This window comes from Mercenaria mercenaria, chromosome 5 (assembly GCF_021730395.1).
Source record: "Mercenaria mercenaria strain notata chromosome 5, MADL_Memer_1, whole genome shotgun sequence".
Classification (NCBI taxonomy): domain Eukaryota; kingdom Metazoa; phylum Mollusca; class Bivalvia; order Venerida; family Veneridae; genus Mercenaria; species Mercenaria mercenaria.
This window is the reverse complement of record NC_069365.1, coordinates 51,010,233-51,029,892: the sequence shown is the minus strand read 5'-3', so window position 1 is coordinate 51,029,892 and position 19,660 is coordinate 51,010,233. Positions and strand designations below refer to the sequence as shown.

Here is a 19,660-nt window from a genome sequence, read left to right as displayed (position 1 = left end):
ATCCCAATAACGGATTTTATGGAGTGATTTTAAAGTAGGTACATCGGCAAGATGACAGCTACAATGGCTGTCACCATTTTACTAAAATGTTTGAAGTCCTTGGAACCCTAAATGTAATACAATAGGAACAATAAAATTGCACTGTTGAATTACTTTATCAGTTATATATCAATGAAATTTGACAATGAAAATACTTACACCAATTAAACTCTGATTAATTTATCTATACAAATTCTATTATGTTACATATATATATATATTTGAGTTTCTTAATTCACGAATTTGAACTGGACCCACATCTTATAACACACATTGACGCTTCAGTCAGTAATACTTAAGTTCTGGATTATTGAAACTTAAAAACTTCTAAAAATGTGCTGATAACTCGGCTGTCAATTACTAAAATTATAAAGGTAATTTTCAATTAATAGCACGATTTAACTCAATGCTGTATATATGTTCCTTATAAGGTTTATGGTAAAAAAAATTGTACGATTTATCAAAACATAATGTAACTTGTCCTTTTAAACAAAGTTATTCAAGCTATTCTTTGATTATGAATTTTTCTAATCTGACAGGCATTTTTCTGATTCCGGCAGGTATCTGAATGAACAACTGTACATAACAACGGGTCAAGAAGCCTTCACAATGTTCAAGAACGATGATGTAGCATTCAGTGTTTATCATGAGGGGTTTCAAAGTCAAGTTGAAAAGTGGCCAACAAATCCTATAGATGTTATAATCGAGAAATTACAGGCAAAGTAAGTGGCTTTAACCATAGTTCTGTACTGGAATAACATTGTCCTGGTTAGTTTTGTGGTTGTTTCAGGCAACAATCAAGATATGTTGAAGATATCATTAGAAAGGAACATATAGAAGTTTTAGCTTGTCCGATTTTTAAAAAAATCTATAAGGTATTGATGTCTCTTGATTGTCGGCGACGGTTAAAACTTTTGTTTAGGTCCACCTTTTCTCAAAAGCTATAAGAGGTACAGCTTTGAAACTTTGTACACTTGTTTTTCATCATTAGTTAACTATATGGGCCAAGAACCATAACTGTGATTTGCATTTTGTCAAAATTCTGGCCCTTTTTGTACTTAGAAAATCTTAATTATAACTGTTTTCTTACATATTGTCCGGCACTTGCAGATGAGCGATGGCACCCATAGGTGGTTCTCTTGTTTAATAAAAGACATCTTTTTTTCGTATAGGAACTTTGATGTGATGGCAATCAGTTGATGAAACTTTACCTTTTTTAATGCAAGCTGCTGAAATAGCATCCTGGAAAATTGGCATTCTTGGTGACATCATTGATATGACATCATTTACGAAAATAAAAAATATATATAATTCATGTTTAGAATATACATTCAGCTTAATGAATCCACTGATATTACCAGGGTAAAATGGCTCTTCAACAAGAAGTTTTCACACGAGATAACTTTATTCAACATTGGATACAGTATAAGAAAATAATAACTCCTGAACTATTTTTTTCGACAGATAACTTTCCACCATTCCAGTAGCCATTGTGCTAACTTGCTGAAAGTTGTATGTTCTACCCAACTGCTCACATATACTTCACATATTAAAAGCAGCACATGGGCCCATATTCTTCAGTACTAGTATTTAAAGTCTGGCACTTGGATATTGCAAGAAAACTTAACAGGAACCTTCATTCTGCAGCTAATTTGTTTTGTTTTCTTTTGTCAGGCCAAAGCACCTTATTCTGGCAGATTTCGGTTGTGGTGATGCAAAACTTGCTCGAAGTGTTCCAAACAAAGTGCACTCATTTGACCTTGTAGCACTCAATGATCATGTGACTGTCTGTGATATGTCAAAGGTAAGAGGTCATCTTGTAGTTTAAAGCTAAGATAATTTGATGGGATATTTTTTTTCATATCTGCTCATGTCAGTGCCCACAACACAGTTTGTACTAATAGTAGTTATTTTATGACTGATTTATATTGCCGGTTCATAGTTTGTGCTATTGATAGGTTTGTAGTTCAACCGTTGAAGTCAGCAATTTAGAAAAAATAATTAATTTTTGAAATTTATTTCTGATGTCATTTAATAAAACAGTTCAGTCAAAAATATGAACTATTAGCCCTTGGTCCTTAGCATCTGGGTCAAATAGTTTGGACTTGTAGCCAGTTAGCCATTAAATAAGTGTATTCTTGTCTATTCTTGCATGCTGGACAGATGTTTCTTCTGGCGTTTTCACTGATGGTGGAAATCTTCATCTTGCATTTTGGGGTGTAAAATGACACACATGCTGTAAACTACACCTGTACGAATTTCATTTATTTAATAGATTTATTTTATCATTCGAAATATAGAACTAAACAAACCTTAAAATTAGAAATAACCATTTATTTACTAAAATTGACCTTACGCCAGATAGCCTGTAGCCACGCCTACCAGTTTTCAGGGGGAACAATTCATGCTAGGCCCGACAAACAAAGGAATCAAATGGCGACGGCAGAAATATTTTGCCGGACATTCTAGTTGATTTCGGCGTACGCTACCTCAATTCACGCGTATTTCTAAAGTGAAAAGACAAAACACAATCATTAATAAGTGGATGTTATGTAGCGAAACATAAATTCTACAAAAAACAACGATACGTTGTTGTTAAAAGCCGGGAACTGCACCCGAGTATGAGGAAAACTAAACAAGGCAGGGGGCCGAGCGGAAAACACGCAAAAAAAAACGGCAAGCTCTGAAACCATTATAGCTGATTTTGTGGGGTTTTTTTTAATTGTCCGTTTCTTTTTCATTATAGAAACGTCAAATTTCGATCTCCCGGAAATCATGTAGGGTATGACTATATTAAGCAGACTAGAACATTGATTTTTATTAATTAAGGTTGAAATCAGACTGTGGATTCTGAATCCTATTTCAAAATAATAAGATAAATTAAATAAGGTAATTTACATGTAAAAATTGTCACTTGTATCATTTAAGAAACGTCGGATTTCGAAATACCGGAACTCATTTAAGATGCTCATATCATTGTTCAACATTATTCAGATACATAACATTTAATGTTTAATACTTAGACATGATGTGTTTTAAGTAAAAGTAAAGAAAGTTCTCTTATTAGAATTAAAACGTGTAAATGATAAATAAATAAGATATAGTCCAAGGCGATGATATAGTCCATACTCATATTTCAAGACATATACCGGCGCATCGCAGCTTAAAACAATGTTTGAGCCTACCAAATTTCTTTATAAAGTATACAGAATGAATGTATAATTTTTTGTTTAAGAACATATCTTCTTTATAGGAAATATGCTATTTTTTCTGGAATTTTAGACGAAGTTTACGCTGTCTATTAAAATGAAATTTAGAACGGAAACACACACCGAGTGCTAAGTCAAAACTTTGAGCGCCTGGAAAATTGTTGATTAGACTCATTAAAAATAATCTTATATTAATCATAGTTTTTTATCATGTTTATTGTTTGTTGTATTATCACCAAGGTATGACTTAACATACACCAGTGGGAGATTGATGTAAACCTTAAAAATGCATAAATCATGTTTCCGGTACATTAAAGCATAATATTTACACGTTACCATTCAAATAATATAAAACATCAAATACTTGTGTTTTATCAGTACATACCAGTTACTCTGGTAACTGATGGAATATTTTTACTATTGAATAAAGAATACTAGGCACTTTTGTTAAATAAGATTTTCATAGAATTTTACACTGATTTAAATGAAATAATTAAAACGTAATAACACAATGATTGCTTTGCTTTTAAACACTCTTATAAGATTTTTAAGATCAACTATTCTCGAGGACGTCCACAGAGCCTGATGCATCGTTGACAATATTCGAGGTCTTGAGAGTGGATTTGGAAAAGGGAAGCGCTCTAGTATTACACTCTCTTCCCTGTGTCTGATGTAAAGGTGTTGTAACGTCACCTTTTTACCATTTTGGACGATTTTTCGGTGGTACTTATATTCTTTGACTGGCGAGTCCGGCACTAAGTTTGACGGACAAAATGGCGGCTAACAACAAGGCTTATCAGTTCTGTTATCTGATTGGTCAGTTGGAACCTGTCAATCAACACTGGCGTAAGGTTAATTGCAGGGTGCCCTGCAAAGAAAGTTACAGAACATTGATCAACTATCTCATTTAAGACCGTAACAATAATAAGTTTGCGATAATACACGAGATCATATCAGAATTTTAAGTAAAGTTTAAGTTATTCTGACTTATTATCACTAAAGAAATGGCATGTTGTGGCCACTCAGAAAGGTAAGTTTTTCAGTCGACCGGAAGGAGACCGGACGCACCTGCCTAATATGAAATACCGTATAAGCAAAATTTATCAAGGCAAGATATAGCACACACCGCCGTCTATGTAAAGGCTACAACGGACGCAAGGCAAAATTTACATTGGTTTACGCTAAGCAAATCCATGCAAGGAGACTGTTCAATAACCTTTAGATACCAGTCGGGAAAGTTATCAAAGCGAGGCTACGACGGACGCAAGGCAAGATAGACACAAGCAAGGCTATGTAGGTATTACCTCAGTACTAGGACAATACCTATGCAATTACACCCGACTTATTTGAAAGTTGGAATCTATATACAGACACTCCGTAAACCGCAACAGACGACACTTGCCACTGACCCGAACAATTTCTATTGCCCGAATTCCAGTTTCCGTTCTGCTCGGGTGCCCGAACTTTTACCGAAACCGGACTTCGAGTTTTTAATTAATAAAATCTTGAAAGTGTATGTAAATATTTACCATTAAGAAATTTACGTCTTATAAAGTACGTCCGATCACCTCCCGAGTCGACAGAATTTTCGGCCACAATAAATTGCATTTCAATTTATCCCCCAAAATTCTGGTAAGCCTTTGATAATTATATAATAGAGGACCTAACTGATTGGTTAGTATACATGTATCAGAAGAAAACACAAAACGATAAACGTTATTTAGATGTTACTTCTATTTTATTTAAGTTGAACAGTGTTTAGAAATGACATCTTTAATGTAATCAAGGTAGAACTCCAATCCAACATCATTTAAATGTACGCTGTCACTGCGATAGAAGTTGGTGCTACTGTCGATGTCAGGCATTATGACATCACCATTTCCGGACTCCAGTACAATTCTACGGCCCAAACGATTTAAACGCTTTCTTTTTTGTTCTAAAGTTTTATGCCCATCCCTTGCACCCTTCCATACACGCCGTTGAAGGATATCCATCCAAACAATCACTGTATTTGGGAGAGCATCGCTTAGGTAGGAAACTTCCCTTTGGATAATTTCTCTAATTCCAGGGGTTTTAATGTTAGTTAAATCGTTCCCACCTAGGCTTACTATTATCATTTTTGGTGGCAGGCACAGGAGAACTTGAGCTTCCACCTGATGTCTGAATCCTTGCCAACCCAGTCCTCGCACACCCCACCAGCCTATCTGTATATCCTGAAGTCTCAGGTTAGGTTTTCCGGTTTTCTCAGCACGGACACCGGCCCAGTAGGGAATAGAATCCCTAAAACCCATACGTCTAAAATGTAAGATTTCAATGTATTTTAACTTGAATAGAGGTGATATTATATGACTATAAGTAACTTATTGTGACCAATTAAACAAAGAGAGCGCGGGCAGATCATTAAACCAAGTAAAATCTACACTGGAATATTGCGTATGTATAATTTGTAACAATCCGACGACCATCTGCCCATTTTCATAATAACCTCGGACGGGAGACCTAAGATTGCGAGATCAGTCGCTCTGCCAATCCTAAAACTGTGTGACCTCAGATTTAGTGTACTATAGCCTGTCATGTAAATAGCTTTTGTCAAGACATGCGTAAATTGCGATCTCGTGACTGCCGCTCCATTCTGGTGACAGAACAAAGCATATTGGCTTTCCGACCGCACTTGTAAAAACTCAAGAAGTTTACGAACTGGGCATATATTTATCGCTTCCTTTTGCTTTGGTATTTTGAATAGAACGGGGTTTCCTCGTTGGTTTGTTTTATAGCGCCTAAGTTTGATGAGGATATAGCTATCGTTTTGAGTTAGGCAAACATCCTCTCGTAACAGTGTATTACTCCGCTGATAAGCGCGATTTGCGACTAATTCGCTGACCCGAAATAGACCAAAGTATGCTAGAGTGAATAATGATGTAAACAGCTTAGTTTCATAGATATCATAACAAACGGAGGGCAATGCGTTACAAACTGCTTCAAGTACGTGTTTTCTTAACGGAGCGCGTTTGTCACGGGTTTTTCTATTTCTGTGGCAACCTTCAATAAGTTTTTTTATTATAAATACTTGAGCAAGATCTGAGTATCCTTGTAACTTGTGAAAATAGTTAATGCCCGCCAAATATGTTGTGACAGATCTTGGTGAGAGACCTTTCTCGAAACAATTTGTCAAAAATAGCACAATCTGCGATATAGGTATTGGCCAGGATTTAGGTAGGTTATAATCAGACCTAAATGTTTCGAACATGTTTAAGGTACTTCCGCAAATTGAAATTAGAAATTCATGTGAAAAATCAGAATCCTCGAAACAGCTTTCGAAATGCAAGGACACAAAAAATATATGATAAAAGTTGAAAAGATATATCTGTAGGTTAACTTGCAAGCATGAAAGCCACGCTGAACCCTATCTCCACATTGCTTTGGAAGAAAATGGGTGAACATTTTTGGTGCAAAATTTCGGTATCGTATGCAACCTAAATTGCTATAAAATATTTATTTTCAAATCAAAGAAATGCCAAAATAGTGCACACGAGCGTTACTTTTTCAAGAAAATGTCGTTAAACATTCTAATGCGCAAAACACGTGCACAGTTTTTCTAAAATATTTCGCCGCCATGTTTATTTCAAGGAATTAAATATATGATTGTTCTTTTACCTCAGATTTCCTTACTGATATATATATGCCTCCTTATTCATGGTTAGAGATATCCATTTAGTATAGTTTAGCACTGCCCGATCTCCTTAATCTGTTACCGATCCTTTACATTTAAAGAATAAACGCAATGTGTAATGATAGTTTTTCGCTTTACACACCACCTTTAGACAAGAAAGGCGTTTCACTTAAAATGTGTAAGCATCCGCTGGCAAAATATTATTGAAAGATCGGAACCTTTTCTAAAATAAAGTTCAATTTCAATCATTTTCAAAAACTGGAAATATTGCACATTGTGTTGAATACATAAATGAAACAAAAATCCCCAAAATAAACCATTTTAGAACTTTTCCGGGAACTATAAGTTTCAGCCGAACAACGCATTTCAGGATGACACAAAACTGGTTTATCTTTGTAAACAGTGTCAAAGTTCACCTGAGGGACATTGCTGAAAAAGTAAAAGTGCTTACTTGTTTCAGTTTTACATCCTGTAGAAAACGACCAACTTTCAATTCTAAATGCATATATGTTCTAAAATTATTCCAATATAAAAAACCGTCCGATCTTTTCCGTGAGAAATAAAACGAAGCAAATTTAACTATTTGTTTACACTTTAACCATGTGAAATTAAAGGCATGTATTATCACGAGACTCCCGTGCAATTTGAACCTCGTGGTGAATAAACTGAATTTACTTTAAAGTATGGTGTCTCAGTTGAGCCAGTTATTTGTTAATTTCAGAGAACATACATTAAAGAGAGAGAGAGAGAGTGTGTGTGTGTGTGTGTGTGTGTGTGTGTGTGTGTGTGTGTGTGTGTGTGTGTGTTCGGGTTTAACGTCTTTTTCAACAATTTTTCAGTCATATAAACGACGGTGTCTACTTGTAGCAGTGAGCACAATGCCCAACTTTATAGTGCTGCCTCACTGGAATATCACGCCGTAGACACGTGGCATGATACCCCACCTAGTCCCATTATACAGACACCAGACTGACCAGTCCTAGCACTATCCTCTTAATGCTGAGCGCCAAGCGAGGAAGCTACTAGTACCATTTTTTACGTCTTTGGTATGACGCGGCCGGGGATCGAGCCCACGACCTCCCGCTCTCGGAGTGGACGCTAGATACCACTAAGCTACCGAGGCGGTTCATACATTATTAAAGAAGTGCTTATGAGATTATGCATGTGTGCGCATATTTCAAAGTCTACTTTATATTAACGACTATAGAAAACAAGTGTGCACTCGGCAAATAGCAAGTCTATTATTTTCAGGTGTACCTTATGTTTATACTCGTTATCCTTGGTTTCGTAGACAGTCTTAGTACTGGACCGCTGCTATTATTGTTTAACGAAGAACAGTAACTTTTGAGATATTTCTGATTTTAATCATCAGGTTTTCGCCTGAAAAGTTCAACTGATTGCATTTTGTTTGTTTTGTAGTTATCTACAATTGTATACAAATTGTATTACCTCATAACATATTTGGCTATACATTTTTGTCTGCGATTTATTCTCACTGCGTTTTTAAAAACATGCTGCATAAATTCTCATAGTGTATAAAAAGTCGATAGATCAGAACTGGTTAGTTTACGACGCATGAAACATCTAATAAGGAATCTCTATACACACCGAACTTGTCCCGGACCAGTATGCGGAAATACTGTGGCCCAATGTTTCAAGATTGTCTAAAATGTTTGCATATACCGTGATAAAGCAAATATTTCGATTGTTTTTATAATTAATAAATATAAAATCACGTATGTGTGAGAAAGTTACGTTAAGTAATTTCGGTAGTTACCGCAGGAAGTTTCGAAAATTCCATTTGCTCCAAATTTTCCTTGAGATAAGCAGCGTGTAAGTACATAAATTCCACTGTAATAAATTAAACCTTTCTTATACTTGCACAATCCTTTAAACGGATTTTTGATCATTGCCAAATCTTTGTGGCATTAAGTCGGAGACTTTTCTTACAATTTTAGGCAGTTCGGTACACCATACATAGAAAAATCATTGTGCGCACATTGCACTACTTTTATGTAATACTATGTTGAAAATAGCAATATGTACAAATGTATTTTCGTTTTAATACATGAAGTGGTCACATTTGAAAACAGATTTTATAATAAGTTTAGTTCTATTTAGTAAGACAATTCTCCTATGCACTAATTGAAACTTTGAACTAACTTTTGCCATTCATGAATTTTTAATAAAGTATTTTGAAAGGATTTATAAATCTAACCAAAAATTTGGAAAAATACAGGTAAAATATCTGCTTTGTTTATTTCAAAATTTTAGTATCACTTTTTATACAGCTACTTTTAGTTCAGGTCTTGCAAACTGAGCTGTTTTTATGCTACGGAACAGCTGCATTTGAAAGCTTTGGTTCACTATATTTTCACACCTCAAATGAAGGTCACTCTAAATTCAAGATGGCGGAAGTACCTTAATGCCGTATGATATGTTGTTAAAGTATTTGGTGCGACCGCTGTATTAAGGAGTTGTCTAGCTCTGTATTGAAGACGTGCCACAGGAAATCGGGTACCTGACAAGGTTCGGGGTCCGCCTCTGGCGCCAACTCTCTGAATCTCTGTAAGTTAAAACGGGACAAGGAGTCGCATATGTCGTTATGACAACCTTGAACATGTTCCGCTTTTAACCAAATGTTCATTTTTAAGCATTGCAGAGTTATTAACCTGACCAAGCACATAACCCTTTCTGATTTCGATGATAATTTATTGAGGATATGTACAACTGCCATGTTATCGCATTTGAATTTCAGTTTTTTATTCTTCAAATCCGAGCCCCATGTAAACAACGCTACTAATATTGGAAAGAGTTCTAACGTTGTAATGTCTGCAGTAATACCCATTTTATGCCAGTTGAGAGGCCATTTTGCTAGGCACCAATGACCCTGAAAGTAAATGCCGAATCCGAGACCCTCACCACCTGCACTGTCTGAATATAGCTGTATATCAGTGTTTGAGACCCAGAACTTATCATGAAATACTGAAATCCCGTTGAAATCGCCCAAGAAGGTAAGCCACATGTTCAAATCTAACTTAATCATGTTTTTGAGTCTTAAATGTTGATAGGGTTTAGTTAAACCGCATACAGAATCAATTAAACGGCGTGAGAATGGCCTAGCCATAGGAATTGCGCGGCAGCAAAAGTTCAGTGACCCTATGAGGGACTGCATCCGTTTAAGAGTTGTCTTATTGTGGGGAAGCATTTCTTTTATTTTTTGTATAACCTCTTGAATTTTTGTTAAAGGTATCCTTACACGCATGTTAATTGAGTCCAACTCCAAGCCAAGAAAAACTAGTACCTCTGTGGGTCCTTCGGTCTTTTCCTCCGCCAATGGGACGCCTAAATCTGACATAATGTTCTCAAAAATGTTTAATGCCTGGGTACACCTGTCTAACGTTTTTTCACCCCCCAAAAAATCGTCTAAATAATGAATTAGGCCCCCGGTTTTGAGCTTTTGTTTTACGCAAAATTCCAAAAACCTTGCGAATCTTTCAAAGGTTATACAACTAATGGATGCGCCGAAAGGTAAAGCTTTATCAAAATAGTAGTTTTCATCAAAACAGAAACCAAGTAATTCAAAATCTGAAGGTTGGATAGGTATAAGCCTGTATGCATTTCGAATATCCGTTTTGAACAGCTTACAGTTTTGACCTAGTTCTTGGACCATTTTGACCGCTTCATCAAAGCTAGTGTAATGCACTGTACATACTTCCGGATCGATAAAATCATTCACAGATTGACCTTGGGGATACGACAGGTGGTGAATCATCCTGTATTCCCCAGGAGTTTTCTTGGGCACAAGGCCAATGGGCGAAACAATTAAATTTGGAAATGGCCGTTCAGAAAATGGGCCACCTACTCTACCTGCTTCAATTTCCTTCTTTATTTTAGATTTTATCAATTCAGGGTTCAGTGCAGTTGAACGTAAATTGTTTGCATTTCTTGGTAATCTTGGGCCTGTATATTGAATAGGAAAGCCATTTGTAAAACCATTTAGCAGAAATTCGGCCTCTTTTTTGTCATATAACCGTAAGTATTGTTTTAAAACTGAAATTTTTATTGGGGTTTTAGCTAAACTATAGATGTTTGAAGTGATAAGCGTTACTGACGGGGTGCCCCGCAATGTATCGCTTATTTTTGTGGCATTGGTACTAATGTTTTCTTGGGCCTCTAAACGAGCCGCGTCTATTATAGGGTCTCCCGCGAAATGTATTTTGAGTCTGTGGAAATTGCATTCGGACCGGAGTTGCCGCCCCTGATCTTACACATCTTACTTCCGGGTGCGGTCCCGAACACCTAGTGCATATATGCGAGAACCTACAGTTAGGCCAGGTGCAATTTCCACTGTTAAAGTCATTACAAGTAAACCTGAATGGGTTCACTGCATTTCTCAGTGTAGGACGGAGTTGCATACAACGCCACCAGAGCTCATTATTTATTTTCGACCACGGCGAGGGGGAGATAGCTTGGCGTAAGCGGAATTGTTGGTCGTATTCTCGCCAGCTAAGCCCATTGTTCCTAATTGCGCATTCCCTAATGTTGAACATGTAATGAAGCATTTCATATACTTTATCGGCGTGATTTGATAAATATATGGACGTGTAAATGATAAAAGCATTGGTCCATTTTTTAATGTCGTCAATCTTTTCTTTACATTCACGCTGTGACGTTTCTATACACCCATCCGCGTTCAGTTTAAATACAGTGCCATTACAGTACTCTGCGAGTTCAACTGCCCCTTTTAATAATAAAGAAAGATTAACGTACTCCCCTTTACAAATTTTTTGCTTCAGGGACGCTGGCACGTGGGCTGCTATGTCGTCGTCTGCGAGGCGGACCGACGGAAAATTTATATTTATACCGGTCTCATTGGTAGAACCAGCTGGAAGGTTTAAAATATTGCATTTTCCCCGTGCGTAATGTCACATCTTGGAGGGTTAGTATTACTGTAACATTACTATTGCTACTGGTAGGACCAACTGTAGGCCTATCTATAATTCGGGACTCCTGCATTAACTGTTCAAAATCAATAAATTGGTACCTACCCGCATCGTTCTGCAGCAGTGGATGTTCTGTGACTTCGTCCAGCTCCAGCTCATCTCGCCCTCGTTTCCGGCTATGTCTGGGTCGTTCGGCGTTCGCAGCAGACGGGGTGCCCCGCCTGTTGCCCCTCTGTTCATCGGCCTCATTCCTTCGTGGATAATCTCCCTGTTCGTCGGCCCCATCTGCTCGCGGATTTTCCGGTTCGAATCCTTGAGCAACATTCGCTTGTGGTTGTACCGGTGGCGGAACATGAAGGCGTGCCCTGTTGCCTCTCAAAACTCTATCTGGTTCCTGTCTGTCGTCGGCACGTGCCGGGGCCTGAACCGGCGCCCTGTCCGGTGAGCGAGCTCTGTTTCCTCTGTTGTTAGCACCGCGAAGTCTCCCTCTTACACCACGTGGCATAATTCGTTAACGTTGGAATTAACAAAAATAATTGTCAACGTGTAATTTCTAGTAGATTCTAGCTAGCGTACTCGTCGAATGTAGTTTTTCAACTGAAAAGGTTGCACGTGAATCGGATTTACTTGATTGCCCGCCTGGTTCCTTTTCATGTTTGTATAAAGTAACATTGAATAAACCGGGAAACAAATCTAAATTTTGCGACCAGCCGTGCGTGAATAAGCTGACCGCTTGACCGATTATCTCAGTATATTTCTCCAAAAATAAACGGAATTATTTTTATGCAAAATAATTTTTATTATGTATTTTAATTGTTATGCCCTTCCTTCACAGAAGAGGGAGTATATTGCTTTGGCTGTTGTCAGTCTGTCAGTTGGTAGGCCATTTGGTTTCTGATCAATGAGGAGAGAATGCTTGTAGTCAAACTTCATGGCATGATTGCCTCTGGTCAGTAGATGAACCCAATTATTTTGGTGGTAGTTGACTCCTATTGTATTTGGGGTCAGTAGGTCAAAGCTCAAGGTCACAGTGCCCTCAGAAATTTAGAATGGTTTCTGCTTAATAACTTAAAGAACCCATTAGCCTACTGCCTTTTAACTTCACAGGGTGATAACCTGTGGTTAGTAGATGACCCCACATTTTTGATGGGTCAGTAGGTCAAAGGTCATGGTCACATTGCACTCGAGACTGAAAATGGTTTCCACTTGATAGATAAAGAATGTTTGTGCCTACAGCCTTTTAATTCTATCTTATTATTGCCTATGGTTTGTTTTGGGGGTCAGCAGGTCAAGATCATAGTGGTCTTGAAGCTGAAAACAGTTTCTAGTCAGTATATATGGAGCACTTGGGCTTATGGCGATCAAATTTCATAGGATGATTACATGTTGCCTGGAGATGGCCCCTGAGGTTTTTTGTCTGTAGTAAGGTACTTGGACCCATTTGTTAACTGAAGACTTAAAATACATATGTTGATTCCTACTGGTTTTAGGTTCCAGTCAAGGATGGTACAGTTGATATAGCAGTATTTTGTTTGTCACTGATGGGTACAAATCTCACATCATACCTACAGGAAGCCAACAGGGTTTTGAAAAACAAGTAAGTATTGTCATTGGTTGTTGTACTATCTGTGCTGAAATCAAAGTGTGGTTTCAAAAATCATTTAACGTTATTGACAGTGGCAGAGAATGCAAATGTGTGCAGATGTGTATCCAGTTGCATCCATGAATAAGACATAAAATTAATATAATGGAACGATATCACAGTTATCCTTTCAAACATTTGTGCCGTAGATTTATAGCAAAAATACTGTGAATGCAGCTATGGTGCAATTTTGTATTGACAAGCAATAATTTAAAACATCTTTAAAGCAAAATCAGATCTTTCAAGTAAGGTCATAACTTTTAGATGTTCATTTTTTTGTAGTATTTACTTGGCATAAGTTGAAAAGAACTGAATTTGTTCCTTGTAAATAAATATAATATTTCATTATATTTGCACCATTCTCATATTATTTTCAGTGGGACATTGATGATAGCAGAAGTCACAAGTAGGTTCCATAGTATAGGCGGCTTTGTACTCAAAGTTGAAAAAATGGGCTTCAAAATAAAACAGCAGGTGAGGACCATATACTATTATATACCATATTGTAACATGAAACTTACTGGGTTAGAATAAAGTATATGTATAGGAAAATAATGGTATGTATGCTTTAATGTGGCTTTCCACACAATTGGCATTCTCGCATACCAGAGGTCTACCATAGTTCCCCGGTACCATGTCGAACATCAGATGAATGAGAATGCACAACTGGAGGAAGTCTGGGTGTAAAAATTTCATGTTTTTATGTGGTTTTGGTATGTACAGTCCAGACTACATTTTTTTTAAATGAAATACCTGTGTGACATACTGAGAAATCATTAATATTCGTGGGGGACTAATTTTCGTGGTTGAGTCAGTATATGAAATTTAATCCCAGTGAACAAGTAAAATTCCCATTCATTTTATGTTCAAAAGTTGAAATCCACGAATTCATATCCCCACAAAATTGCCGTTTTGACTAAAACCACGAAATTTCATGCCCATGCAATTAAATGATTTTCAGTAATCCTAGATCACTTGCCAAAGACTAATAAAACATTAATACTTTAAGTTATCTAAACAGGTCTGGAATAAATTTCAAGAGGGCGATATCTGAGTGAATTATTATGTGCACAGCATATCAGCAAGTCAGAGTGTTAAAATTAATTAGAACATGCTTCTGCTGCATAATGATATGATTCAGTGTCATGCAGTGAACATGAGTGGGAATTTTACTTGTTAAAGACACTGACCTCCAGTTTGTTCAACAACAAAAAAAAAAAAAGAGAAAAATTTTAGATATGAGAAAGTTATTGTTATATTTCTTGAGAAGGCTTTGAAACTTAGTTACTGACAGATTATATGTTCTGGAAACACATATTAAGAATTAGTTGTTTTTACAAATTTTTCCATTGTAATGTCCGTTATGCAGGTATTCTTCCGTGGTGTATTGTTAAAGACCGCTTGGAATTTTTTATTAGCTCACCTGTCACAAAGTGACAAGGTGAGCTTTTGTGATCGCGTGGTGTCCGTCGTCCGTCCGTGCGTCCGTGCGTGCGTCCGTAAACTTTTGCTTGTGACCACTCTAGAGGTCACATTTTTCATGGGATCTTTATGAAAGTTGGTCAGAATGTTCATCTTGATGATATCTAGGTCAAGTTCGAAACTGGGTCACGTGCCGTCAAAAACTAGGTCAATAGATCTAAAAATAGAAAAACCTTGTGACCTCTGCAGAGGCCATAATTTTCAATGGATCTTCATGAAAATTGGTCAGAATGTTCATTTTGATGATATCTAGGTCAAGTTCGAAACTGGGTCACGTGCGGTCAAAAACTAGGTCAGTAGGTTTAAAAATAGAAAAACCTTGTGACCTCCCTAGAGGCCATATATTTCACAAGATCTTCATGAAAGTTGGTCAGAACGTTCACCTTGATGATATCTAGGTCATGTTCGAAACTGGGTCACGTGCCATCAAAAACTAGGTCAGTAGGTCAAATAGAAGAAAAACCTTGTGACCTCTCTAAAGGCCATATTTTTCATGGGATCTGTATGAAAATTGGTCTGAATGTTCATCTTGATGATATCTAGGTCAAGTTCGAAAGTGGGTCACGTGCCATCAAAAACTAGGTCAGTAGGTCTAAAAATAGAAAAACCTTGTGACCTTTCTAGAGGCCATATATTTCACAAGATCTTCATGAAAATTGGTCAGAACGTTCACCTTGATGATATCTAGGTCAAGTTCGAAACTGGGTCACATGCCTTCAAAAACTAGGTCAGTAGGTCAAATAATAGAAAAACCTTGTGACCTCTCTAAAGGCCATATTTTTCATGGGATCTGTGTGAAAGTTGGTCTGAATGTTCATCTTGATGATATCTAGGTCAAGTTCGAAACTGGGTCACGTGCGGTCAAAAACTAGGTCAGTAGGTCTAAAAATAGAAAAACCATGTGACCTCTCTAGAGGCCATATATTTCATGAAATCTTCATGAAAATTTGTCAGAATGTTCAGCTTGATGATATCTAAGTCAGGTTCAAAAGTGGGTCACGTGCCGTCAAAAACTAGGTCAGTAGGTCAAATAATAGAAAAACCTTGTGACCTAACTAGAGGCCATATTTTCCATGGGATCTGTATGAAAGTTGGTCTGAATGTTCATCTTGATGATATCTAGGTCAAGTTTGAAAGTGGGTCACGTGCCTTCAAAAACTAGGTCAGTAGGTCAGATAATAGAAAAACCTTGTGACCTCTCTAAAGGCCATATTTTTCAATGGATCTTCATGAAAGTTGGTCTGAATGTTCATCTTGATGATATCTAGGTCAGATTCGAAACAGGGTCATGTGCGGTCAAACACTAGGTCAGTAGGTCTAAAAATAGGAAAACCTTGTGACCTCTCTAGAGGCCATACTTGTGAATGGATCTCCATAAAAATTGGTCAGAATGTTCACCTTGATGATATCTAAGTCAATTTCGAAAGTGGGTCACGTGCCATCAAAAAGTAGGTCAGGAGGTCAAATAATGAAAAAACGTTGTGACCTCTCTAGAGGCCATATTTTTCATGGGATCTGCATGAAAGTTGGTCTGAATGTTTATCTTGATGATATCTAGGTCAAGTTTGAAACTTGGTCAACTGCGATCAAAAACTAGGTCAGTAGGTCTTGAAATAGAAAAACCTTGTGACCTCTGTAGAGGCCATACCCTTGAATGGATCTTCATGAAAATTGGTCAGAATGTTCACCTTGATGATATCTAGGTCAAGTTTGAAACTGGGTCACGTGCCTTTAAAAACTAGGTCAATAGGTCAAATAATAGAAAAACCTTGTGACCTCTCTAGAGACCATATTTTTCAATGGATCTTCATGAAAATTGGTCAGAATTTTTATCTTTATAATATCTAGGTCAAGTTCAAAACTGGGTCACATGAGCTCAAAAACTAGGTCACTATGTCAAATAATAGAAAAAACGACGTCATACTCAAAACTGGATCATGTGGGAAAAGGTGAGCGATTCAGGACCATCATGGTCCTCTTGTTGCTGTGGCGACCTAGGTTTGATTACCGATTTGGGCATGTTTTTTTCTTGATTTGGCATGATTAAGTAAGTAAGTAAATGAGCAAGACTTTATTTACTGTGGATTACACATTTGGCATATTAACCAATTTACAATATGGTCCACAAGGTAGTTTAGAAACAAAAACTTATGTTCTGATGTTCATGATATGACCAAACTTCAATTTTAAAGAAAGATCACTTTTTGGAGGTCAGTACCTTTTATTGGGATTTTATTTTTTGGATTGATACAACCAGAAATCCTTGAAAATTACCCCCCCCCCTCTCACACCGTGAATATTAATGATTTCACAGTATGTGCAGTAGTAGGTCAAGTGTGGTGGAACAATTTCTTGATCTATACAAGTAGGGTGATGTGACATAACCATTTACACACAGCATGTGTTATTAAAAAGAAAAAGTAGAGCTATTGCCCTCGCCCCAGCGTCGCCCATCGCTGTTGGTTAAAGTTTTTGATAAAGTCAAATATCTCTGTTACTATCAAAGCTATTGACTTGAAACTTAAATACTTATTTACTGTTAAAGTCTACACCAGGAGAAACAATCCCCATAACACTGATTTGAATTTTGACAGAATTATGCCCCTTTTTAACTTAGAATGTTTGGTTAGTCAAATATCTCTGTTACCATCAAAGCCTCTGACTTGAAACTTAAAATAGTTATTTTCTATTAAAGTCTACACCAGGAGAAACAATCCCCATAACTCTGTTTGATTTTTGACAGTGTTATGCCCCTTTTTAACTTAGAATTTTTTGGATAAAGTTTTTAATAAAGTCAAATATCTCTGTTACTTTCAAAGCTTTTGACTTGAAACTTAAAATAATTATTAACTATCAAAGTCTACACCAGGAGAAACAATAACCATAACTATGATTTGAATTTTGACAGAGTTATGTCCCTTTTTAACTTAGAAATTTTTAGTTGAAGTTTTATAACGTTTTTACTGGCAAAGCTCTGGTTCAGAGTCAAGCACTGAGAAAAGTCGAGCGTGCTGTTTTACGGACAGCTCTTGTTTATTTATAAAATAATGTGAACTGAAGTAATTTTTGTGGTTAAGTGATTCCACGAAATGTAATCCCAATGATTAGTAAAATTTGTATTTATTCTGTGTTCGAAGTTCAAAATTTATGTATGTGATGTATATCTCTACAAAATAGCTGTTAAGGCCCCGAACATGAAATTAAATGATTCCGCAGCAGTATATTTGCACATGCTTACTGCTAACCTTTAGCCTGTTGGCGGCAAGTGATTCTCTGCTTTTGCGACCAGGCTGATCTTTGTCTGCACTGTTCACAATTCAGTCAGTAAATTTTCAGCGAACACCCCTTTAAATAATAAATGGTACTGCCCAGATTGAATGATGGACCAGTCAATTTTAGAAATTTAGCTTGCTTAAGGTTAAAGATCTTCTCTTTATTTACAGGACACTGACAATAAGATGTTTGTGATGATGGAATTTAAGAAAACAGCTGATTTTAAAGACAGAAACGTTGAGGACATAGAGTTAAAACCATGTGTATACAAGAAAAGATGAATTTCCATTCAGTCATTGCTTACATTCTGTGTTCATGTAGTTATCTTCATTGTATTGTAAATTAAAGAAGCTGGTTGCTTGTCAGTGTAGTGTATGGGCTAGAGTGATCACTAAAGATTTGGAATAATTCATGTGATTAGAATTAAAGTAAAGCTTCACACATACAATGTGATCATTTTAACTAAATAAATATGTTCTAGTGTCTGGTACTTTTAGGGCACTAAACTGCTGTTATGGTTTCTGTTTGTCAAGGATTTGTTATGAATATACCAGTTATTCTTTTTAGTGTATACATTTATATAACTGAAACCATTTTCTGTTATAAATTCATTATGGACTACATGTACATTAGATCAAGGCAGCTACATGTAACTTGATTAAGGTTTAGGATGATTTTCATACCACAAATTAGTTAATGATGCTATCAGCCATGTTGCTGATACAAATAAATGATTTTAAATTTTTAAATTTGTATTTTCATTATACCTTTAGAAGACTAGAATGTTGAAGCCCTAAGGGTAACAATGTTGAGCCCATTATTTGTTGACACATCTCCTGGGTGACTCAAACATTTCAGCCATTTAAAACAAATTTCATTTCTGTATATTAACCCAAACTAAAGCCAAAGTTTTTTTTAACAGAAACGATCATCTACTCGAAAATAATTCTAAGTCCACAAAAATCTTTACCTGGTAGGGATAGGTCAAAATACACCTAAAAATTTGACGTATCATCCATGTTGTACCACAAAAAGGTGGTGTTGGTTTTTATGTTTGGCCAACAATAAAAAAATTACAAAATAAGCTGTTTATAGGAAAATCAAAGGGAAGTAATTCTATAAAAAATTGTAATTCCACAAAAAAGGGATCCGCCAAATAAAAAAAAGATTGATCAATGCATGTCAAAGTTATGGCCTAAGATCTTGTATGACCTTTGACCCCTAACTGTGACTTGACCTTTGAGATATGGGCCTGGGGTTTGCGCGTGACGCTCCGTCTAATGGAGGCAAACATTTATGTCAAATAAAAAAATTGTTCAATGTATTTCAGTCATGGCATGGACAAGCTCTAAAATGACTTTAGACCCCTAAGTGTGACCTTGACCTTTGAGATAGGGGT

General features: G+C 36.6%; 1 protein-coding gene across 3 annotated transcripts in view; it reads left to right on the top strand.

Annotated features, from left to right (window-relative positions):
- Positions 1 to 19,010, top strand: part of LOC123557184 (uncharacterized protein NMB1333-like) — a 30,479-nt gene extending 11,469 nt beyond the window's left edge. For all 3 annotated transcript variants that reach the window (XM_045348488.2, XM_045348487.2, XM_053543502.1), the window contains exons 4-8: positions 600 to 761; positions 1,714 to 1,843; positions 13,355 to 13,461; positions 13,884 to 13,980; positions 18,432 to 19,010. In XM_045348488.2, coding sequence (XP_045204423.2) covers positions 600 to 761; positions 1,714 to 1,843; positions 13,355 to 13,461; positions 13,884 to 13,980; positions 18,432 to 18,542 — 607 coding nt within the window. In that variant the 3' untranslated portion in view covers positions 18,543 to 19,010. The remainder of the gene's footprint in view (positions 1 to 599; positions 762 to 1,713; positions 1,844 to 13,354; positions 13,462 to 13,883; positions 13,981 to 18,431) is intronic.
- The last annotated feature ends 650 nt before the right edge of the window (positions 19,011 to 19,660 follow it).